Source organism: Mustela nivalis (assembly GCF_964662115.1).
Source record: "Mustela nivalis genome assembly, chromosome: X".
Taxonomy (NCBI): Eukaryota; Metazoa; Chordata; class Mammalia; order Carnivora; family Mustelidae; genus Mustela; species Mustela nivalis.
This window is the reverse complement of record NC_139040.1, coordinates 119,267,062-119,292,062: the sequence shown is the minus strand read 5'-3', so window position 1 is coordinate 119,292,062 and position 25,001 is coordinate 119,267,062. Positions and strand designations below refer to the sequence as shown.

At 38.6% G+C, this 25,001-nt stretch overlaps 1 protein-coding gene across 6 annotated transcripts in view; it reads left to right on the top strand.

Annotated features, from left to right (window-relative positions):
- CDKL5 (cyclin dependent kinase like 5) overlaps positions 1–25,001 on the top strand; it is a 225,322-nt gene that overhangs the window by 146,641 nt on the left and 53,680 nt on the right. For 5 of the 6 annotated variants that reach the window (XM_082718370.1, XM_082718372.1, XM_082718369.1 and 2 more), the window contains 6 exons: positions 3,595–3,731; positions 7,450–7,570; positions 9,724–9,783; positions 13,851–13,941; positions 18,218–18,407; positions 23,775–23,855. In XM_082718370.1, coding sequence (XP_082574496.1) covers positions 3,595–3,731; positions 7,450–7,570; positions 9,724–9,783; positions 13,851–13,941; positions 18,218–18,407; positions 23,775–23,855 — 680 coding nt within the window. Of the gene's footprint in view, positions 1–647; positions 811–3,594; positions 3,732–7,449; positions 7,571–9,723; positions 9,784–13,850; positions 13,942–18,217; positions 18,408–23,774; positions 23,856–25,001 lie in introns of those variants that run through there. The other variant, XM_082718373.1, reaches the window with a different exon arrangement.

Genomic DNA, 25,001 nt, shown 5'->3' with positions numbered 1-25,001 from the left:
GCAAAATCCAGGGAGGTTCACGCTCATAATCAATGAGATTTTAATGGAAAGAAATAATTGATTATTAGATTTGGAAAAAGCCATGGGATTGTTTTTTAGGATCTGTGTGGGTGGGGAGGATACCCATTTATTTAGTTACTTTATGAATGAAGAGGTAAGTGGCTTGCCCAACATCATATTTCACAGTGTTGGTTCATTAGCAGGATTCAAACTCCAGGTCTTCCAAATCCTACTCCAGGGTTCCTTCTAAAGCCCTTCAACTTCAGCCATCCTGAGGTGGCTCTATCTGTTTGCAAAATGAAACTGCCCCAAGCTGCTAATAATACAAAGCTCCCTTGTTTCAGTTGCTTTTTGGGTGCCAAGAATTCACCAAGCATTTGACTAGAAAAGATACACCAGCTGTATTTACTTTTGACTTAGTTGCAACATTCATTTGTACCCAGCTCCAGCAAAGCTTATGGATGTTGTTAATGGTTAAATATATATGTGTTCTTGACCCTTAGTCCTTTCAGTTTTTTTGAAGCTCCCTATTTTATAATCGCATATTGCAGAAGACTACCAGGCATGGAGATGAATAGGGGAAAATGAATTTAGTTTGTCTTCCTGCCTGAAAAGCTGCCCTTCTCAACCTTCTAGAGACAAGATGGAAAGCATTGTACTCAAAACTGAGAGGATGAAGTACCTCTTGCTTGCCATCACGTTGCTGCCTCCCATGAATGAAAGCTAGCCACATATGAGTGAAGATTTCCTCATTTTTGTCAGAAGTATTCATTGATCCCTTTGTGGCCAGGTGCAGTCCTAGGTGGCTGAGTGAGTATTGCTGAACAGCAGAACTTGGGCCTGTCCTCTGAGAGCTCTTAGTTTAGCAGGGGTAGCCACCTGTAAGCAAAACAGTCTATAAATAAAAATGGTGAGAAGGTCTGCGAAAGAAAAGCTCAAAGTAGAATGATAAGGAATAACAGGGATGGAAGCCTGCTTTGGTCTTGTGATCTGGGCAAAGCTTGTGAGGAGCGCTCTTTAAACTGAAACCCAAAGAGGAACCAGCCCTGTAAGGAGTCTGAGTTGTAGAATGTCAGTTCCAGGCAGAGGGAACAAGTTCAAAGGCCCTAAGCGCGAAAGAATAACGCTGGAGCTATTTTGGGAATTGAAAGACTAACGTGAGGGAGGGGAAGGAAGGACATGAGATGGGCATGGAAAAGCAGACAGGAACCAGGTCATGAGTAATCAGTGTACTTGTCTGTATTGAGTTATTGCCTTGTTAGAAGATTGTTTGCTTTGTATTGAAACCTGTGTGGCATTCTGTGTATTAGAGATAGGTGAACTTCAGTTTGATTACCCCAGTCTTGAAAGTAAACCAGATGGGGTAGCGGAGAAGCAGGTGAACCTACCTCATAGCACAAAAGGCTTTTTAGTGTTCCCTACGTTTTAGCAGTTCTAAAAGTCACAGAACACCATGTCCCTGGCTTAGCCCCAGTTTGCAAAACAGCTGGACCTCTGTCCCACCACAGTCCTCTAAGCCACTTTGGGAAATCCCTGATCACAACTCATACATTCCCCCTATTGCCAGGTGGCCCCCACTGTGTCACGTTCTTTTCCCGTGACTGGGCAGGGGGAGGGCAGCTGTGAGTCCTCAGTTCCCCGTTAACCCCCCTCCCCCCTGGTGTGGACTGGACTGGCTCACTGCTTATGCCACTGCTGGCCTTGGTACTGCTAGTTTTTGCTTTCTGATAGGCAATATCTTTCTCTGTCCTTTTCTAATCTCTGCTCCAGCATTCCCCAGCCATTGTTTTTGCTGAAATAAGGGGGATATTTCACTTGTGTAACCGTTCTCAAAGGAGTGTTGACTTTATGTTCCCTGTTTATTACAGATACTCTGGTGCTACAAAGCCCCTGTTTTTATTACTATCTCTTTATTCTTGAAACTCAGTTTGAACGGAGGCTGAGAAATGGGCTGGGATAGAAAATAATCTGGAAAGTACTCCTGGCTCCTGATTGAGAATCTTCTCTCCCTCATTTGGAGGGAAGATTCAGCCCCTTTTCTCTTGTGTATCTTGCTTAGGAAGCATTTGTCTCTAGAAGACATTTTCATCTTTCTCACTTTCATCCCGAAACTCCATTTTCTTCTTCCCTGAACCTGAGGGCGGTTAGATATGACTGAACCTGAGGCTCACAAAACTTAGACTCTCAAGCTAGGATTTTGACTATGACCCCAAACCTTGGGGACAAATGTGTTATAGAATTTATAACTTTGGGGATTTAGAATGCAAATACTGCATGCTACTTTAGCACCTTGTAATCAGGTACTTTTTCTAAAGTAAACATACTTTACATAAAATAAACATATCCCAGGGGACACCTGGGTGGCTCACTGGGTTAAGCCTCTGCCTTTGGCTCAGGTCATGATCTCGGTTCTGGGATCGAGCCCTGCATTGGGCTCTCTGCTCAGCAGGGAGCCTGCTTCCTCCTCTCTCTCTGCCTGCCTCTCTGCCTACTTGTGATATCTGTCTGTCAAATAAATAAATAAAATCTTTAGAAAAAAATAATAAAATAAATAAATAAACATATCCCACATACTAAGAGGGATAAACAAAGAATATAAGTGGTCTCTTGTCAGTTCAGGTTTTACTTCTGAGGAGACTTGCCATAAACTTGGAAGAAGTGTTCAGTTTTTAGACTGATTTTTGAAGTTGGAGATAAAGGATTATGAACCTGTCGTCTTGTGTGTGTGCACACCTATATGTGTATATGTGAACATGGTAGTTAGAACTTCTGGGCTAAATCTGAAGCTATCGTAAAAACTCTTTTAAAATAAAGTATTCCTTTCCTTCTCCCCTGCCAATTCGTCCATTAGAGTTCATGTGATTTCCGTCCTTCTCCATGCCTGTGGGGGCTATCATGGGTGAAGTTGACGATATGGGAGGCTGTATTGGTTCAGCGTAAGTTCTGCATCCCAGTACAGCTACACCATCTGGGATGGGCAGATGGACATGCCACAGGAAGACAGCAGGAACCTATAGCAGCTGCTATTCAGAGAGATCAGACACTCTTAGAAATCCCTGCAACTTGACTGTGAGCTGCACTGTGAGTGCCTGGTATGTGACCTCTGCTCACTGAGGTGACTTGCATGCAGCCTGAACGATAAAATGTTCTTTTAAGCCAAAACTACAGGCCAAAGTTAAAAACATCAGCTGCAACAGATGCTGCATAGAGGCTCCTCTGCACACTGATACAGCTGATTCCTTCTTACCCTCTTAAACTCCTTCTTTCTCAGTGCGTAGTGTTAGAATGAAAAGGACAGTGGATTTATACGTCGTATCTGTCGGTATGTGTTTGTACATTACTTTGCATAAGGGAGTATAAGAAAACACAAGCAGAAAATTATGTGCATGCTGGTCAAGTAAGCCTTTTCTTCTGTAAGATGCTAATTCTTGATCCTTTCAACAAGAAAATGTGGTATTTAATCTTCCATCCTTGAACTCCTTATGCAGAAGTACTCCAAGTGGAAAGGGAAATTGGTATGTTTTCACTTTAGAATTTTTGAACAGTAGCTTGAAAGCTTTAATTTTACTCTATTCACCATTGTTTACATTCTAGAAAATGAAGAAGTCAAGGAAACGACTTTACGAGAGCTTAAAATGCTTCGTACTCTCAAGCAGGAAAACATCGTGGAGCTGAAGGAAGCCTTTCGTCGGAGGGGGAAATTGTACTTGGTGTTTGAGTATGTTGAAAAAGTAAGTCACTAATTGATAGTGAGGAGATTTGCCTGATTTTTTTTTAACTTTTATTTTATTTTTTAAAAATAATCTCTACACCCAACATGTGGCTTGAACTCATGTCCCTGAGATCAAGAGTTGCATGCCCTACCAACTGAGCCAGCCACGCGCCCCTGCCTGATTTTTTTATTTAGGGTTGTTTCTGGCAGTTTTCAAAGAAGTATTATTATCTAGTGTGATTTGTCAATGTACTCAAACTCTTGGTATTTTAAAAATGAAATTATTATCCATAATCATTAGAAGCCCTGAAATGTATTGAAGTATTTTGTGTAATTTAACTCTACAGAGATCATCTTACATTTCAACAGTGAATTAATTTGGCTTCTGATGTTTTAGAATCTGTGTTCAACAAGTAATTTTTAGACTTGGTTCATTTAAGTTAAACCTAGGCAAGACCTCTGAGAGAGAGACAAGTAAATTGACAGTGATGACATAGGATGACAGAGGTGTGGAAAGCAGCCTGCCAGCATAGGATGACTGCCTAAATCCGACCTAGAGTGGCGAATGAGTGGGCTCATGGAGCAGCCTTTTGTGAATTGCCTGTGCTTTGGCTTTAAGGGAAAGAGATGTGCCAGGAGGCATAAGGTGAGGCATGAGGAGGTAGATGCGGCCGCATCTAAGGAATTGGAAGCATGGGAGAAAAGTAGAAAAGTATATACACTTCAATTGTTAGCATACTTGCTTTACATTTTTTTAAATTGGTAACTATTAGTGATCACTTCAATGATATGTGGCCCAGGGGCAAGTGTATGCTACAGTAATCAATACGTATGTCTTTGAATTTCTTTGAGAGCAGCAGCCCTACAGTGTTTTGTTATTGTCCAAAACTGAAATAATTACCTTAACAAGAGTAAAATAAACTGAGCCAGGTGGACCTTTTAGAGGTTTCCTTGATGAATGAGTATGTGGCTCCAGATTTCCTGTTACCAAAACAACAGTAAAAATTATTACTTTTATTAAATTTCACTTCTGGAGTACATGTCTGTCTTCTTAGGAATCTGCATGATAAAATGAGAAATTTCTAAATTATAAAATGAGGCTTTCTGAAGAAGGTGAAGACTGGAGAGACTTATGTTTACCAGCTGCTTTCTGTGCCATAAATGACCGTGTCATCACCACCATCACCATTACAAAATAGAAAGCAATGTTGCCAAGACGATGGACCAGGAATCTGGCTTTTGACTTAATTCAGCCTTTACAAATTATTTTTCTAACGAAAGTAAATGGACATAGTAACTTCATTTCAAGCAAAACTTGAAGAGTATTATAAGTTTTCTCTGTCATTTTAAAACACTGTTTTATGTATCTTTTCCAAAATCTGCTTAAAGGTTTCTTTTTCTTTTTCTTTTTCTTTTTTTTAAGTGAGGACAGATCTTTATTTTTTTGATGGGGTGGGGAGGGGAAGAGGGAGAGAGAGAGAGAGGCTGCACTCATAGCGTGGTGCCTGACATGGGGCTCGATCCTACAACCCTGAGACCATGACCTGAGCCGAAATCAAGAGTCAGATGCTTAAGCAACTGAGCTACCCAGGCGCCCCTTAAGGTTTCTTTTCCTTTGTCAATTTAGGTATTTTCCTAAGGGACCTTCCCCACCAAAATTAAACTGAAATTTAATACTTCTCAAAAAGTTATAAAAAAGGACTGTTGTAAAAATCAGAAACTCTTTTATATTATATTTTAGTTGTCAAGAATAATTGTGCAGTTTGCAGTTTCCACTGCCACATAATGAAATTCTGACAGATCTATTTCAGTTTGTCTTTTTAAAATTTCTGTTCTGCTCATGGTGGTAGTTCACGATTAATAACAATTTAATATGAACAAATGGGGAAATTACCTCTGTGTACCAGTTTCTATGTCTGAGCTCTCTTTGCTGTTAAGTGGCAGGGCTGCTCCCAGAGCTCCCATATGTGTCCCTCTAGGCCTGGGTTCTTGCCCTGACCCTGTGGTTTTTCAGTGGAAGGTGACCTCCCATCAGCGGCAGTGCCTAACGATTAACAGAGTCTCAAGAGGGCAGGAAAGTGATGCTCTCAAAGGGTAGGGGGTTGTTAGAGATACAGGACGACAGTGGCTTAAACAAATAGATACTTCCTTCTTCCTCACATATAAATACGAAGGTAGGTGGTACCTGGTATGGTAACTATATGGTAACTATTTATTTTTTAAAAATAAATTATTGATTCATTTAGGAATAACAATAATAATCCCATTACTTGTTAACATAAATTTGATTGTGGGTCATTCTTTCAAGTAAGAAACGGTGTTCTGCCAGAAAGCAGCTAGTTGAGCTTGCAGCTCAATCACGCAAGTGATTTTCTTCAAGACAACCATCTTGCTTTGTTATGTAACAGAAGTGCTTCATGTGTATTCTTCATTTTACCATGTAGATTCCTAAAAAGACACCTGCTCAAAAGTTGAAATTTAATACAAGCAATAATTTTACTGCTTCATCAAAAAAAGACATCCTTAACTAAAACTGGTGTTTCGTCTTTTTATTTTTTTTAAACTGCGAGCGTGTAGCATTGATTTAAGGTGCCCCCAGTTCACCCATCCTTGCTTTGAGTCATCGGTGTAAATACAAACACAGTGAAAGAGCCAACGAGCTGAGTGTTGCTATGAATATAGTTTTGACTTTATGGGCCTTCTGCAAGATCTGGTAACCACCCCTAAGAGATCCACAGATCATACTTTGTACCTGCTTTCCTAGATTGTCGTCTACAAAAAATGAACTCTAATCATGCTGTGGACCTTAGTATTGACCTTACAGAGGCAATGGGAAATGTGTGGCTAATCTGGAAATTCAGTGGAGACTGGTTAAGTGGATTTTCTGCTTAATAAAAAAATTTTACATGAATTTTAGACTCCAGACTAAGAGTTTCAGAACTTGGTTTGTTGGGAGTCTGTCAATATTTATTTCAGCAAGATTTTCTGGCCTGTCTTAATTTTTGTACTGATTGCATGGATCTCTCCTAATCTTAGGGAGCATTTTCTTTTAAGAATATTTTCCAGGTATTCCAGAAATATTTTCAAGGCCTGATTTTTATTGCAGGGTCCTAGTAAACGTACATAGGAGGCTGTGTTTAAATGACTGTTTCCCCCCTCCATTTTACATTACAGCATCTTATCTCTACTTTGTACTGCTTTTCCCTTGAAGTTATTCTAAAGTGATGCCTGAAAGGTTTTACGGAGAGTGGAAAGTGCCAGGGTTATTATTTGGGGAAGCACTGGGGTGTAGTAAAAATGGAATTTCTCTTAAAAGAGAACTTTGATTTAATACAGTATTCTGCTTCTGCATGAAAAAGATAGTAGGTGGAAAGCAAAACAGTTGTTGAAAATGCTTGCATGTATTGGGTGAATTTTCATCCAAGATGCTTGCTTATCTGTCCGTCTGTCTATCTAGCTAAGATTCTATTCATTCATGAGAGAGAGAGAGAGAGAACAAGCGAGCAAGGGTGCATAAGCAGGTGGAGTGGGAGAGGGAGAAGCAGGCTTCCCACCGAGCCAGGAGCCCGATGTGGGTGGGGCTCCACCAGGACCCCGGATCATGACCTGAGCCGAAGGCAGATGCCTAACCGACTGAGCCACCCAGGCGCCCCTAAGATGCTTTTTAAAATTGTTAATACATGATTTATGGGTCTACCTAATTTGTAGAGATTAATGATTCCCTACTTAATTTTTAGAATATGCTTGAATTGCTGGAAGAAATGCCAAATGGAGTTCCACCTGAAAAAGTTAAAAGTTATATCTATCAGTTAATCAAAGCTATTCACTGGTGCCATAAGAATGATATTGTCCATAGAGGTAAGTATGCAATTTTTGGAATGAAAAATATTAAGAAAACCTCAGAGTTAACATTGAAATATTTTACATATTACTGTTTTAAGAGTACTTCTATGAGCACTGACATTCCACTTAAATTAAATACATTTTGAAAGTACAGGATATGAGACATTGTTCACCTTCTGAGTCTCCTTTTGTATCACCAAAAGGATGGATTGCAAGTTTATTTGGATATTATGGTGATATCTCTGTTTGTATAACCAGGTCTATTCCCAACTTTAGAAATGCCTAGGGATATAAAGAACTCAGCAAATAGGAACTTTGAAGCTTACCTTGGGTAAAAAGAGCAAAGGGATGTTCTCTGTTGCCTTTTGGTCCTGCTGGTAGACCAGAAAATGTGAAACCACCTAGAATAAAGCTTTAAAGGTGGTCACTGACCCCCATTGACAGTCACCTCCCATTCCCTCTTAAACCAACCAGTTCCTGAATTAAGTTCCTGAATTTCCCTACACATTAGTGAGAAGAGCCCATTGCAAGTTGTAGGCATGATCAACCTTGCATAAATGTCATGCGTGTGCTTCCATAAACCGTTAATATTTTGTCCTTTATTGCTGTGTGGTGGGTGGTTTATAGTACTAAAGGGGAAATTACTTTCTCAGCATGGTTTTTGCTTCTACACTATTTATCTTCTCCTGATAAGCTCTCTTGAATCCCAGAGTTTCAGTAATGGGATACATACTGATAAAATAATGGAGCCAGAAGATGTTTATCAGAAAATGTTACAGTATCTACTTCTTGTGTTTGAATTACCAGATAAATGAATACCTCATTTTAATTTACCTATACAGACACTCAAACATATCACTTTAAAAATAGTCTCACTTTAAGAATAGCTTAAAGGTCATGTGAAAAATGCCAGCTCCTAGTATATCTAGAAAAAGACATTTTATATATTTTTTGGATTTGACTTTCGTATCACTTACCTTATCCAGGTTGTTGGTGGTATAGAGAGATCTCCAAGTCAACTAGATGGCTAGTGTCTAGAGTAATGATATTAATAACAGTCTGTACCACAATATGAAGCTATTAATACAGAACTGATTTAGCTGCATTTCTATAGTGTTGCTGTGATTTGGTTAAGTATATGGTAATAAATCAATGATTATGAATTAGCAGTAGAAACCATGATTCTGAAATCTTCAGATTTTCCTCCTGTCTTCCCTTTTTCCATTTTTACCTCTGCCATCTGATACAGATGATAGGTACTCTAAAAATAGGATTGTGAGATGCCTCCCAAAGCAGGAATTAAATAGCATTTTCTGTATATTTCTACTCAGCTCCCACTACATCTTCTGAAGATCCATGGAAAAAATGAAAAATCTTGTCTTGACTCATCCAGTATAACTTTGGCATTACACATTTATAATTATGAACCACACAGAAAAGCTAGAGATGTGTAAATATAGGCATTATATAGAAAATCACAACAAATTCTAATTTTTATGTAGTTTTTCCTCTAGTAAATATAATACTAGGTACTTATATATGTTTTTAAGGTATCTTGTAGGTGTGAACATTTTTTAAATATTCTATCTCTGAAAATTTTATATTCTATCTCCAACTTATGTTACTAGTACTTTATAAAGTAGAATAGTTCCTTGAAATGTGGTGACCTAGATTCAGTGATTCTTAAATTCCTTTCCGAGATCACATTAATACCTTTACAATTTAAAGGGAAAAATATTTTTTACATTGTGGGTCTTCGTGTTTCTCAAAAAAAATTAGTTGAAACTTTCATGAATCAGCAAAAAATGTGTTACCCTGCTTTTCCCTGTCATAGGTTTCTATTCATATTACTCTGGATATTTCTTTCTTTCTTTTTTTAAGATTTTATTTATTTATTTAATGCACAGGAGAGATCACAGGTAGGCAGAGAGGCAGGCGGGGGGGGGGGGGGAGCAGGCTCCCTACTGAGCAGAGAGCCCAACGCAGGGCTCAATCCCAGGACCCTGAGATCATGACCTGAGCTGAAGACGGAGGCTTAACCCACTGAGCAACCCAGGCGCCCCTACTCTGGATATTTCTAACTAGATGCTGTTATAGTGATCCAATAGTGTCAATCAGCAGTCCATGGAACATTTTTTAATAATTGATTTTTCATCTTTATACTTCAGATATAAAGCCAGAAAATCTCTTAATCAGCCACAATGATGTTTTGAAACTGTGTGATTTTGGTAAGTTAAAAAGAAATTGAGTCCTGTAAGTAGAATTAATTTAATATAACACATAGGTAGCTTTTAAAGGCTTATTAAAAGGTTTGGGGTTTTTTTCTTGTTTTTTTTTTTTTTTTTTTTATGTTTTGACTTCAGTTAGCAGAGGAATATTCTGTTGGGTCATGTGTTGAAAATGGATGGTTAGGTGACTACTGTACACTCTTTGCATAGTATTGTCTACTCTTTTTAAAAATTCATAATGCAGTATTTGTTTAATGAGAATGCAAAGCAAATAGATGCATGTGTATATATTCATAAACCCAGTACTTAATGATTCCAAAAAACCAGTTTTCTATGAAACACTACTATGCCTTCTGTTTTGGGTACGATAAAAGAATATTTTTGAGGTATTTTAAACATTGATAGAAATTATTTTAGGTATGATCATTAACTAACAATATGCATAGGTAAATACATATGTGTCATGCATGTGCAATGGTTACATACCTATAAACATCAAAGACTTTTTAGAGCAGTTCCATTTATTCCCTTTAAATGTTCAATGAATGAGATTAGTAATTAATGTTTAATATTCCATCTCCTGGTTGAGTGTATAAGGAAGCCTTTTTTTTTTTTAGGATTATTTATTTGTTTGACAGGCAGAGATCACAAGTAGGCAGAGAGGCAGGCAAATGGGTGGGGGGAAATGCAGGCTCCCTGCTGAGCAGAGAGCCTGATGCTGGGGTCGATCCTAAGGCGGTAGGATCATGACCTGAGCCGAAGGCAGAGGCTTTAACCCACTGAGCCACTCAGGTGCCCCTATAAGGAAGCTTTTGAATTGTACTCTCCTAGTAGAAAATTGTGCATTCATTTCCATACATATAAAACTGTATTAAGTGCTATTAAAAATTAAAGTTGAAATAATTCAGGAAAGTTTTAAAACTATAGGTTAGGGTGCTTAAGTTCTGAGTCACTTAAATCTTTTATCTAATCTGTATGCTGAAAAATAACAACTTGACGGAATGTTATTTTTCATATATTCAAGTATAATCGTAAGTATAATGTAAACTCCTACATATAAGTGAAAATTCATCTCCTTTCATAAGCAAGAGTTAGATTAGTACCTCGGAGGTGGATTGAACAAATGAGAAATAGAAGCCTTCTAAGAACGTACTGTGTGAAGGACCACTTTTCTCCAGTGTGGCTATTAGAAGCAAGTGTAACTGTTTTCACTCAGTGTTTGCAAAGAATTTGAATATTATGAACCTGCTTGCCTGAGAAAAAACGTCTTGTAGGACTTAAATTGTTTTATACTATTTATAGGTAATATTGCAAAGAAGAGTCCTGCTTTCTTTCTTTCTTTCTTTCTTTCTTTATTTATTTATAACATATAATGTATTATTGTTTCACAGGTCTGTGAATCATCAGTCTTACACAATTCACGGGACTCACCATAGCACACACCTTCCCCAGTGTCCATCACCCAGCATCTCATCCCTCCTACCCGCCCTCCCCGCCAGCAACCCTCAGTTTCTTTCCTGAGATTAAGAGTCTCTTTTCATTTGTCTCCCTCCCCAGTCCCATCTTGTTTCATTTTTCCTTCCCTTCCCCCACGAACCCCTGCTCTGTCTCTCAAATTCCTCATATCAGAGAGATCATATGATAATTGTCTTTCTCTGATTGACTTATTTCACTCAGCATAATACCCTGTAGTTCTATCCACATTGTTGCAAAATGGCAAGATGTTGTTTTTTTGTTTTTGTTTTTTGGATGGTTGCATATTATTCCATTGTATATATATATAGACCACATCTTCTTTATCCATTCATCTGTTGATGGACATCTACGTTCTTTCCATAGTTCGGCTATTGTGGATATTGCTGCTATAAACATTGGGCTGCACGTGCCCTTTCAGATCACTACTTTTTTTTTTTTTTAAAGAATTTATTTATTTATTTGACAGAAATCACAAGTAGGCAGAGAGAGGAGCTAAGCAGGCTCCCCACTGAGCAGAGAGCCCGATGTGGGGCTCGATCCCAGGACGAGCCGAAGGCAGAGGCTTTAACCCACTGAGCCACCCAGGTGCCCCCAGATCTCTACATTTTTATCTTTAGGGTAAATACCCAGTAGTGTGATTGCTGGGTCATAGGGTAGCTCTATTTTCAACTTTTTGAGGAACCTCCATGTTGTTTTCCAGAGTGGCTGCACCAGCTTTCATTCCCACCAGCAGTGTAGGAGGGGTCCCCTTTTTCCGCATCCTCACCAACACCTGTCATTCGTTTCCTGACTGGTTAATTTTAGTGATTCTGCCTGGTGTGAGGTGATATCTCACTGTGGTTTTGATTTGTATTTCCCTGATGCCGAGTGATGTTGAGCACTTTTTCATGTGTCTGTCGGCCATTTGGATGTCTTCTTTGCAAGTCCTGCTGTATTTTAAACATCTTATGAAGTGCTTAGAAGAATAAGAAAGAAATATCGAAATACAGCTGTTTAAAAGATTTTGACCTTGACATTTTTAGCACTTTCTTAGTATTATGATTTTCAGGAATATTTCTGGGTCTATTTCTTGCTTCCTATCCATAATTGTGACTACCATCAAGTACTGAGATTCTGTGCACCTCATGCTTCCTTTACTATGTATCCATGATTCTATGGGTTGATGATCTGCTTAAACCCCCAAATTACTGAAATTTGTAAACAAATTGTAAATATAAATGTGATGCCTATAGAATGGTTAATAATAGGGGAAGGTATTCCTGATGGGGCATCATTTCTTTTCTTTTCTATTTTTAGTTTTAGTTTTTAAAGAATTATTTATTTATTTGAGGGGGGGCGGAGAGAAAGAGAGTGGAGGGGTGGGCAAAGGGAGAGGGAAAGAGAATTCTCAGGCAGACTTCCCTCTGGGCACGGAGCCAGGCTCAGGGCTTGACCCCAGGACCCTGAGATCATGACCTGAGCCAAAATCAAGAGTCAGAAACTTAACCAACTGAACCACCCAGGCACCCCCAGCATCATTTTTTAAAGGAAAGACAATTTGAAGTGGTAAGGAAATTTCACATGGCTGCACTGCATGTGGTTCTTTGTACCCTATGCGTCCCCAGTGATCATGTCTCAACTGTTTTCCCTCTATAACACTGGGCTCCTTTGTCTATCTTGAAGAATCCCATTTGAAAATAGGAATATTTCTTCCAATTTTTTACTCTAATGTTTTACCCCTCATTTTAATGTTCTGGTTCTCTCTGACTGTCCATAATGCTTTTGGTGTGTTAGGTGGCTAATTAGCTTACCTGCTGGCTTACTTTTTGGCCCCAAAATATTTTGAAAGGGTTTAGAGGGAAAATAATTATCGATAGAGTAAGTAATTAAGGTACCCCTAATATGCTTCTCTGTCACATTAGGAGATGAAAATAATTTTGGCCTGCTTAGTTTCCATTATTGCCAACTATTAGTTGTCTATATAATGGCTAGAGCTGATCAGCAACAGTAGATCTACAAATACTAATGTTAAATCCCACATATCAGAATATAATGACTGGCTCAGAGTGTTTGCCTTTGGCTCAGATCATGATCCCGGCATTCTGGGATCGAGTCCCCTGTCGGGCTCCCTGCTCAATGGGGAGTCTGCTTCTCCCTCTCCGTAATTCCCCCCTCCCTTCTCTCAAGTAAATAAATAAAAATCCTTTTGGGGGAAAAAAAAATATAATGGCCATCTGTGACAGGGTATTTTAGCTTTGACTTGGGCTCTTGTAGGGACTTCATTTTGTTCCCAAGATTTGCATTTATCGAGAGAGCTGACTTAAAAGTATGCTCTGAATGCTTGTAAAAGTATGTGATGACTTCAAAAATACTATTTCTTTAATATAGGAGGATACGGGTTTTTTTAGTGAATACACTATATGTTAACTGATATACGAATAGACTAACATTTTTAAAATAATGAAGGGACCATTAATAAATAGCCCATTCAGTACCAGTCATTGTGTTCTTTTGATATTCCTTTAAAATATTACTAGCACTGAAATACCTTGCCAGCATGATATTGTTGCTTCTTTTTCACAGTTATACCTTTGGGGTTTTCTGTCTTTCAGGTTTTGCTCGGAACCTATCAGAAGGCAATAATGCTAATTATACAGAATATGTGGCCACCAGGTGGTATCGGTCCCCAGAACTCTTACTTGGGTAAGTTACCTTCCCCAGATAAAATGACATTTATATATCTGCTGATCATGTGTCATTAGGTTTGGCATCATCTATGGAAGATAAGAACTTTAGTTAATTAAATACCAGTTAACCTCTTGCAGTATAACAAGCCACCCAAAAGCTTAATGGTATAAAACAAACACCATTTTATTTGCTCACAATTCTGGATGCCAGTGATATAGGGGAGTCAGTAATTAAAGTTCAGCTGGATTGTTCTTCTCTTGGTCTCAATGAGAATCACTCAGGTAGCTGTAGTCACTCAGTAGATCATTTGGAGGATGGTTGGTTTATGAGGCCTTGGCTGGGACAGACCATCTCTGTTCCATGGAGACTCATCCTCCAGTGGGCAAGTCCAAGTGGCTTCATGTGATAGCCGAAAAATTCCCTGCAGCAATTGGGCAAGCCTCAATGCAAAGGTTGTTTTCAAGCCTCTGTTACCCTGGTTTTTGCCTCATTAGCCAAAACCTGTTACATGGCCAAGCCCTGATTCAAGGGATGAAGAAATAAACTCCATCTCTTTCTGGGAGGACTGGCCTATCTGTTGGTTCATTCATTCATTCATTCATTCAACAAGCAGTTATCAGGTATCTCTTATATCTAATCACTTTGCCAGAAACATGGTATAAATACTGAAGCAGTTGCCAATTTTCTTCTGAATAGAGAAACCTCGTTTGATGATAAATGGCTGCTCAAACACACCGCATTTGTTGATTTTCTCAGCAATATCACATCCGTCCACTGTGTGCCCACCCTTCCACTTTCAGTGCTTTCACTCATCTGTTAACCCCAGAAAAGGGTTTTCTGAAAAGATTTTTCTTTTCTTTTTAGAAACTTGAGAACCTAAGAAGGATCCTATCCTCCTGAACTCTATTACATAGTTATATGAATAATCCTGTATTACCTTAGTTGTAGTACTTTCTTATTTTCCATACATTGTATTTCCTTCTTGGGAACCATCCAAGAATGAAGAATGAAGAAAGAAGGCAAACTCTGCAAATAAAATGAGATATGGTAGTGATGATGACTGGTACTCTTATTATAGGTTTCATCTCTTTAGTGTACGAGACATATATATAGGGGTCATGAGAAATTTAAGTTTTAAAGGTTTTATTTATTTATTTGTTTATCTTAGAAAGAGAGCTCAAGTGGGGGCAGGGAGCAGAGGAAGAGAGAGGGAGAGAATCTCAAGTAGACTCTGCACAGAGTGTGGAGCTTCACGCAAGTCTTGATCCCATGACCCTGAGATCATGGCCTGAGCTGAAATCAGGAGTCAAGACACTGAACCTACTGAGCTACCCAGGCACCCTGAGAAATTTAATTTTTAAAAGATACTACTTATATAGTAGGAGTACAAATTTCTCTGTGTGTTTTTCTTTTTTTAAGATTTTATTTATTTGACAAGAGGGAGAGAGAGAGAGATTGGAAGTAGGCAGAGAAGCAGGCAGAGAGAGAGGCGGAAGCAGGCTCCCTGCTGAGCAGAGAGCACAATGCGGGGCTCAATCCCAGGATCCTGAGATCATGACCTGAGCTGAAGGCAGAGGCTTAACCCACTGAGCCACCCAGGCGCCCCTCTGTGGTTTTTTTGTTGTTGTTGAAGATCATGATGACAGTATGTGTAAGTTACTCACTGAGGGTTTATTTTGATATTCACAATTTCCCAGTGTCTGTTAACCATCTGATTGTAATTCTTGATTCATTGCTGACATAGAGTGTATAAGAATTATTGATACCAGTTACTAGAAGCTTTACTATTTTTTTTTTTTTTTTAATCAAAAGCTTGCTTTATCTTGGGAAACAAATGGTGGTTAGTCACTTTATTATTTCTCTTTGTGTGGATAGATTTTAGAATTTTTGTGCAAATTTTTTTTTTAAGTATTTTTATTTATTTGACAGACAGAGATCACAAGAAGGCAGAGAGGCAGGCAGAGAAAGGAGGAAGCAGGCTCCCCGCTGAGCAGAGAGCCCGATGCGGGGCTCGATCCCAGGACCCTGGGATCATGACCTGAGCCGAAGGCAGAGGCTTTAATCCACTGAGCCACCCAGGCGCCCTGTGCAAATTTTTAAACTTGGTTTTTTGATTGATTTTCTTTTGTGTTTGTCTTTGTTTCTTTTTCTGTGTACCTCTGTCTGGACTTAATAAGATGCGTAATCCATTTTCTTTGGGGAGGGATTTGGAATTTGAGTTTACTGGACAGATTTGCCAAAGAAGAAATGAATATGAAGTAGATCATTCTTAGAACACCATCCAAGGAGTCATGTATGGTAGAGGACTTTTTATGATATGATTTTGTCTATATGATGGCCCCAATGAGTTCATTCTGAGGACAACCTTATTATAGACCTTCAGAGTATTTGCTACCTAATAATACCTGTCAGAAAACTGCAGTTATGTTTAGAGATGTGTGGGAGCTACCAAAAATAGATAGGACTCCAATTAATTGGGGCCAAATTATATATTACTAATTAAATGATTGTCAAGTACTAGTTGAAGAACCATATTATTTGTATAAAAATCCCATTGAAATCAGTTGATAGTTGGTTAATATTAAGATTATACGTTTTTGTACATTCTTAAGACTTTGTCCTTGACATTCAAAATAGTTCCATCTGCATAAATTATTCATATCCGTTGACAGAAGAAAAATAGCGTGATTTGCGTATGTAGAGATTTTTTGTAAGTTTCTCCATCTAGCACAAGTTTTTTCTTTTATACATGTATTAAAGAAAGATCAGTATCCTTCCCTCCCCAACAAGCTACAGAAAGAAAATGTACATGAAGTTTCCTACGATGGTCCTTTAGGTTTTTGTGGGAATGAAATGAGATAAAGAAAATACTGACTTTCATTTGTAATGACTTATTGTCCTAGAAACATTTCTGTATAGTGTTAACAGTGCTTTAGAGTATCTGTTAAAAGTTTTGTATTACTGATGTATCATTATGACATTCTAGAATTTCATCCTGTGTTTTTTTCAAATACTTTATTTTGTTTTACCCTTCTTTTAACTTTTTTTTTAATTTCTTTTTTTTTTTTTAGATTTTTTTTTTAAAGATTTTATTTATTTGACAGAGATCACAAGTAGGCAGAGAGGCAGGCAGATAGAGAGTGAGAGAAGGAAGCAGGCTCCCTGCTGAGCAGAGAGCCCGATGTGGGACTCCATCCCAGGACCCTGAGATCATGACCTGAGCCGAAGGCAGCGGCTTAACCCACTGAGCCACCCAGGCGCCCTTAAATTTCTTTAGAGAAAGAAAGACAGCATGAGCCGGGGAAGGGGCACAGGGAGGGAGTAAACAGGCTCCATGCCGTTATATGGAGCCTGATGTTGGGCTGGATTCCACAACCTCGAGATCATAACCTGAGCCAAAAGCAAGAGTCAGATACCCAACCGACTGAGCCACCCAGGCACTCATGGCTTTCCCTTCTTAAAATTTGGATTATTTGTGTTTGAAACGAAATAAAATATGGTTTCTTTGTCTGCCACATATAATTTGATTTAAGAGTATAGATATTGGGGCATAGATATAAAGCTTTTTTGGAGTACTTGGGTTTTCACATATAGCCTCCATTTATTAATAACAGAGCCCTCTGCTAAACTTAGATCCTAGAGGAGAACTATAAACCCCTAAGGAAATGGAAAAAAGATGCTTTGAGGCAAATAGTTATCATAAAGCTCCATATACACAGGGTACAAATAGTTTTAGGTAAATAATACTATAAAGCTTAGCCCACTCTTAGTTATTAGAAATTGTGATTCTGGGCAATCAGAAGTTAAATAGCACTCAGTGTTTATTGTTTAAGAAGACACGTTGAGTCAGTAGTCCATTTTAATAGACTGCTCTCAAAAAATGGATGAGGTATAACTTTTTGACATTTTAAGAGCTAAAGGATAATTACCTAGAAAATGCATTTCTTGGGAGCATTTTATTTTCCAGGTGAAGTGTTAACTCATCAGACATGTGTACTGTATTAGGGTTTATTAAGCCATTCATGTTCAAGATATGCCCAGATATGAGTAGATTCCAACTTAGTTTATACCTACTAAATTATTATTAAACTGTTGGTTTTGTTAGCATAGTTTTATTTACTTGTGCTCTGAATTTTTTCCTGGATATCCATAATTCCTTTTTTTCAGCCTCATTTTTAGTTCCTTTTAAATATATGAATTGCTTTAAATTATGAATCTGTTCAAAATAATTTGGAAATTATTAAAATGTATTTCTTCATTTGCCAAGACAATTTCTCCCTTTGCCTTTCAGAGCTCCTTATGGAAAGTCTGTCGATATGTGGTCAGTGGGCTGTATTCTTGGGGAGCTTAGCGATGGACAACCTTTATTTCCTGGAGAAAGCGAAATTGACCAACTTTTTACTATTCAGAAGGTGCTAGGACCACTTCCATCCGAACAGATGAAGCTCTTCTACAGTAATCCTCGATTCCATGGGCTCCGGGTAAGAAGCTTTACTAAAACTCCAAATGGAATCAATACAGCAGTATTTAAATCATTGTTCATTGCACAATGGAATGCTAAGCTGTCCATTGAATACTCTTCCCTTTCCCAATACGATGCTTATAATCCCCATTATAGTATTTTATTTTTGAATCTTATATAGAATTTGTGAATTTTAAGAAATATTCTGAATTTGAAAGTCTAAGCTGGTAATGTTTTTCCTAATTGATAAGTTCCAATTTTGCAAACCCTGTTTTAGCATATGCATTATTACAGTCTACACTTTGGTTCTCTCAGAATGTTTCTTTGTCTAAAATATTAAGCATCCCTAAAAGCTATGAAAATGTATAAATGACTTGCTTATTTGAACAAACATTTGTAATGATTGAGGGAGAATATGAATCCTTGCATTCTATAGATTTAAAGGTTGTGTTCTAGCATGTATTTCTTATCTGTTGACAGTGAAACATCAGATCTTCTTTTCAAACTAGTATATTGTCTTGGGCAGCCTTTTCTAGGCTTGCTAACTTTGTACAAAACTTGTTTTCAGAGAATATGCTTAAAGAGGGTCTTAAGGTAGAAACTTTCCCCAGATGAGAGATAAGCAACTATTACAGTAGGCAGACAAAGGCTGCTTCTCTCTTCCATCTACCCCCAAAGCTACTTTTTTAGTTTTCAACTACTCTGGGCTAACATGCCAATTGGTGACCATTATGAGAACACTAAAATATGCTCACTGCCATTTTCTTTCTTTCTCTTAAATGCATGATTCTCAAACCATGTTTTCTTGAGTTTTGCTGAGCACTTCATTTTTTCTTTTGACTTTCTGGACCTCCGTTCATTCCACTTTGAGGCCCATCTCCTCCTCACACATGAGCACCCGACATGGTGCCCACTCCTCTCTCTCCAAACTCCCACCACACTTGCCTTTGCTTTTCTTTGACTTCTAAAAACATTTTAGGACTTTTCCAGCTTCATGGATTTGGGATTTGTGGTTCCTTCTCCCAGGGAGGTGCTTCTGTTGTGTGGTCCCTTCTCACTTTGTAAATCTCAGCTCCAAGAATGTCCCCTTCTCTGATGCCACCAACATACTGCCCCCACCCTCCTCCTAGTGTCTCCCATAACCCTTCCCCCCTTTTTTCCATCCAGCACTTCCCCTGGTATGTAGTCGTGTTGTTTATTTGTTTACTTGTCAATTATTAATGGTTGAGTTCTCAACTACTAGAGTATAAACTCCCCGATGGCAGAAATCTTGTTTTTCTACTGTTATTTCTAGCATCTGTAACAGAGTCCAGCACATCTAGCTAGGGACACAGTGAGTACTTGAATGATGGATTGAGCCAATTTATATCATCAGCACTCAAGCTCAACTGCACCTCCCTTCTCTCTCTCTCTCTAATGCTTCCTTCACCCTTAGCATCGTTTTACCTGAACTATTGACGATCACTCCTGAACGCATCTCTCCAAACTTTCTGTCTTCACTTTAGTGTTTTCACATTGCCTTTGCAATAATTGTCCTTCAGATTGCACATTCAGTTGTATCTCCTTTGTGTTTGGAAACCTCTATGGGATTGCTTACATTTAAACTCCTTAGGTGATAGATAATATTAAGAACCCCTGCTCTTAGCCCTCCAACTTTATCTGCCACTCATTCCCACCATTGCCCCCTACTTGTCAACACACTGAACTTCTCACCATTTCCTTGACATATTGCTCCTACAGTGCTGTGTTTTCATTTCTGTGGTGCTCCTAGTACTTGGTCTACTTCGTGGAAAGCTCTTCCTCCTCTTTTCTCCCAGACTGAGGTCAAGTGTTTTCCCTCCAGGAAGCCTTTCTGGACTCCTCCAGGGAGTGGGTGACTCCCCCTTCCGTGTTCCAGTAGTGGTCATTGCCATCTCTTTTAAATAGCTGTGTTCAAAAAAATACGTATCTCACTGAACTGATGAATTCCTTGAGGAAATGAACTACCATGTCCACCAGTAGATTCATAGCACATCTAGAGTGGTGCCTAGCAGGTTGAATAATAATGAGTGATTGAAATTTTTTTTTAAAGATTTTATTTATTTATTTGACAGACAGAGATCCCAAGTAGGCAGAGAGGCAGGCAGAGAGGGAGGGGGGGAAGCAGACTCCTTGCTGAGCAGAGAGCCCAAGGTGGGGCTTGATCCCAGGACCCTGAGATCATGACCTGAACCGAAGGCAGAGGCTTAACCCACTGAGCCACCCAGGCGCCCCTGAATGATTGAATATTTGACCTCAGGATTTTAACAGTAACTTCTGGAACATCAGGCTTGGTCTGCTGGCTGCCTGTTCTTTGCCTGGTTAAAGAGACTCCATGCCTGAAGAGAGTGTAAACAGATGTGTTATGGTACCTGACCTTAATAACTTACAAACTAGCCGAAGAATTAAGACGTTTGTGCATGAAATAATCGGAAAGCAATATGACTTATTATAAAACGCCTCATTCTTTACCGTGTTGCACTGTTTTCTAACACACATCTTAGTATGGCTGAGACCATGAGAGTGTTAAATATTCTGGAAAGTTAGAAATCATAGTTGACTGGACTCATTAGAGGAAGATTTATAGAAGATTTGAAATTTGTCGTGGATATGAAGAATGAGTAGCTTTGGGTTAGATAGGCCAAACGAAGAATCTCTTTCCCTCATTTGTGTATGGTCCATTTTGTTCACAGAGCTCCTCACTAAGTAGTAGTATCTGTAAAACACTGGGTAGCACATGACAGCACCGCTTATAAATAACCTCAGAGAAATTGCTGCTTCCGTGTTACTTTGATTTTTATAAACTTTAATATTTTTACAATTTAGTCTGAACGTGTTTGTGGTCTTTTAACTTAACTAGATTAATCTTTTTGGAGGTTTAACATCATTTGAGGGGAATGTCTTTATCATTTTGTTGGAGAATATCTGCGAAAGATAGCTAAGCATGTAGAGTGTGGGAACTGGAACTTCCGTGAGTTACAGACTCACCGGTGATTAGTCCAGTGTTCCTGGCATTTTGATTCAGTTGTGTAGAGATTGGAAAGTCAACAAGATGTTGCTCTTTTGTTATGCTTTATTTTGAAAAAGTTAACAATTGTTGTCCCATAGTCTAGGGTATAGACTCTGGAGTTAGACTGCTGGGGTTCTTAGCCTGGCTCCATTATTTCTTACATAATGACTTTGGCAAGTTTCTTGTGCCTTGGTTTCTTCGTGTAGAAAATGCTATGAAAATGTTGTGAAGGTTAATTGTTCTCTGTAATATGCCCAGACCAGTGCCTGACACATAGTAAGAGCTTGCTAAAGACATACTCTCGTTGTATTGTATTGTTCAAGTGATTAAGAAAGAAGAACTACTTGTTGGGATATAATTTAAACTTCTATGTTTGAGTTTTGGTTATATGCTGAATTATCACATGAGAATGGTAGATTTCATTTAAAAGCATATAAATTAATTTTTTTTAACTTAGTTTGGTCATTTTTTATCATAATTTTTTTAATACTTTTTCAGTCTCCGCATTAATTTTCTTATCAATGAAATGTTACTTCTGAAGAAAGAAAGGGACATCTGGTAACATAAGATAGACTTCATGAGCAAAATATTAATTAAAATGTAGCAGACAGAGTTGTTTATCACAGCATGACAGGTGTCTCTCTTTGGGCTGGTATTTAATACTCCAACAACATCCAAAAGAACTTCCGTTGAGAGCGGTGCCTAGGTTCAGAAAGAGTGTGCGTTTGGATTATAGACCTGGATGCAAATATTAGTTCTGCTTTTTAATTATGTAACTTGCTTTGAATAAGTTATTTGAACTTTCTGATTATCACCTTCATCTCTAAAATAAGAAGAATTGCTAAAATGCCTTGTATAGCATCACTTCCTTCTCTAATTAGTTAAAATTATTGCCCGTGTGTCTGTGTCAAGTTCGTGTTTTTCCTTCTACTTCCTCTGTCTGGGTGCTGTCCGACTTTTCTCTGTCCTCACATTTTTCTTACCTTTCAATACCTAGTTCAAATATTATCTGTGGATTCTCTTTTTCTCCAGCTGCAAGTCTCTTTTTCTCCACCTTGGTCTCTCCTTCCTCCGAGCTTCAAGTAGAATTTTTGGCTGCACACTTCAGTGCTGATTGCTGTCTCAGCCAGACTGTGGGTTGCTTAATTGCATGGTTTAGGTCTGACCCATATGCTGTAATTCCTGCTGTCCCTAGCTCAGTGTGCAGATAATGTCATAATCACAACTTCAGTGATTTGTTTGAATTTCCCTCCATAACTAGTCCTCCCATCCATGTACTGAACACGTTCAAGGATTCTGGTACTTTGAAGTGCTCTTATGTCGGTATAAAGGAAATATGTATTAAAGGCAAAGGAGACTTCCCATTGCAAGGGAGTGCCTGGCATTGGGCTCTAATACTTTCTCATCCACGTGGATGTTGCAAAATGTGGGGTGGCAGAGAGGACAGAGCACCTTAATAAGTTTGACCTCTTCATTTTATTTAAAAATGCATTTATTAATTTAGAAGACTGTTTGCCTTCTGTTCCAGCTTATATAAAGGAAGGAATTGAAAACAGGTCATTAAAAAAGTATTTTAAAAGCAATGTTCAAACATGTGTCTGAATTCATTATTGCTATTTCTGTGGCCTTTCAAGAACTGGCCTCTCTGCCTTCACTTTCTCTCTCTCTCTCTCTCTCTCTCTCTCTCTCTCTCTCTCTCTCTCTCTGTCTTTTTAAGATTTTTATTTACTTATTTGAGCTAGAGAGAAGAGAGAACATGAGCCGGGTGCTGGGGTGGGGAGCTGTGGTGGCCGGGGCAGAGGGAGAGGGAAATGCAGGCTCTCCAAGGAGCAGGGAGCCTGACACAGAGCTGGATCCCAGAACCCTGGGATCATGACCTGAGCTGAAGGCAGCTGTTTAACCAGCTGAGCCACCCAGGTGCCCCTTCTCTCTCTCTCTCTCTCTTTTTTTCCATTTTCTAATTTTCAAGAGTAAATGATATTGTGAAAAGCCTTAAGAATTGTCTATGTAAGGAGACAAGTTCTGTATAAATTATATTATAACTGAAGTATCTATATAAACAGAGAGTACCCTGTAAACTGTATAGTCTCAAATCTTTACAGTTAGGTTTGTTTTACATGCTTCATTGGCTAGATTTAATATCCTCTCTTATCTATACATTTTCCTGTTATTTGATACCTAGTCCTATTAATTTGTACCTCAAATACATAGACATAAAACTAAAGGACACATGAAATGAATTTGACTCTGGCACTAGGGCAGTAACTTCTGTTCCTTTGCTACCTTTTCCAGAACTCACAGCACATATGCACATGTGTCCCCTTCCCCGAGTGCTAACACTCCTGTCTGTTCTTACAGTTTCCAGCTGTTAACCACCCTCAGACATTGGAGAGAAGATACCTTGGAATTCTAAATAGCGTCTTACTTGACTTAATGAAGGTGGGACAAGTTGATGTTGTCTATATAAAATGTCTTTTGGTTTGTGGATTTTTTTCTGTTTACATGTGACCAAAGCCTGATTTGTATTTCGTTAATAGATGTGTTATAGTGAATAATTGGGGACTAGGTTATGTTAAAAGCATGCGGTTTAATCAAAATAGCAACAGTACCTAGTTTTGTAACATTCCATGTAGACTGGACCATGAGATACCTCAGTTATGTTCCTAAAGTGGATAGAATAATAATGATTTAAATATAAGTAATAAATAACTTAAAAATTCAGCGTTAAAGAGCTGCTTAGGTATAAAGTTTCAAAACAAATATTAAAATGAATGTTGAAAGAAGAAATGTTCTAACTTTTTTTTTAACGTGACTGTTAAGGCCTCTCTTAAGATTATTTTGTAAGTGAACCTAGTTCTGCCCTTTTTCTAATTTGGCCTCTTCTCTCCCTAAGGGTGGGGCTTTTTCTGGGTCTTTCTCTTTTTTTTTGCCACAGCAGATTCACTGCTTCTACCACACCTGAGCATGCCTCCTCATGCGCCTGTCCCTATCCAGAAAGTTCTCCTGCTCTGCACTACCAGAAACATTCTCACAGTTTTTTATTCAAGCTCTTCCTTCCCATTAGATGGACAGCTGCTTAAGCAAGAACCAGTTTTTCCTGTTTTCTCTGGCTTTCATTGCAGCCAGCCAGTGCATAAGCTGGTGCTGGTTGTTTGATAGTAGACCTTCAAAAAAACACTTGTTAATGGATCAGTTTTATTGTATGTCCATTTAGTTTATTGTTCAAAATCAGGGGTTGTTACATTATACACACAGTCTTAAAGGTACACTTAGCACAGTTGGAAATTGCCGAGAGCACTTTCAGAACTTTGTTGTGCTTTAAACTATGTTCCTCTGTGTCCAGAGGAACACTGTGCAAATTGGTGTCGGGGCAATGGTGAGGGATTGGGCATGGCTTTTAGAAAGGCCACATACCACATAACCTTTTGTAGAGAATTACAATATTCATTAATTTAGGAAGGCTTTCAGAAATCCCAGGTAAAGAAGCATTTATGTCTTGTTCAGCATTTCCCAAATTTAATTAAATACTGAATACTATTTAAAAAAAGTCTATGGACTCTGAGAAACAGAGGGTTTTGGAAGGGA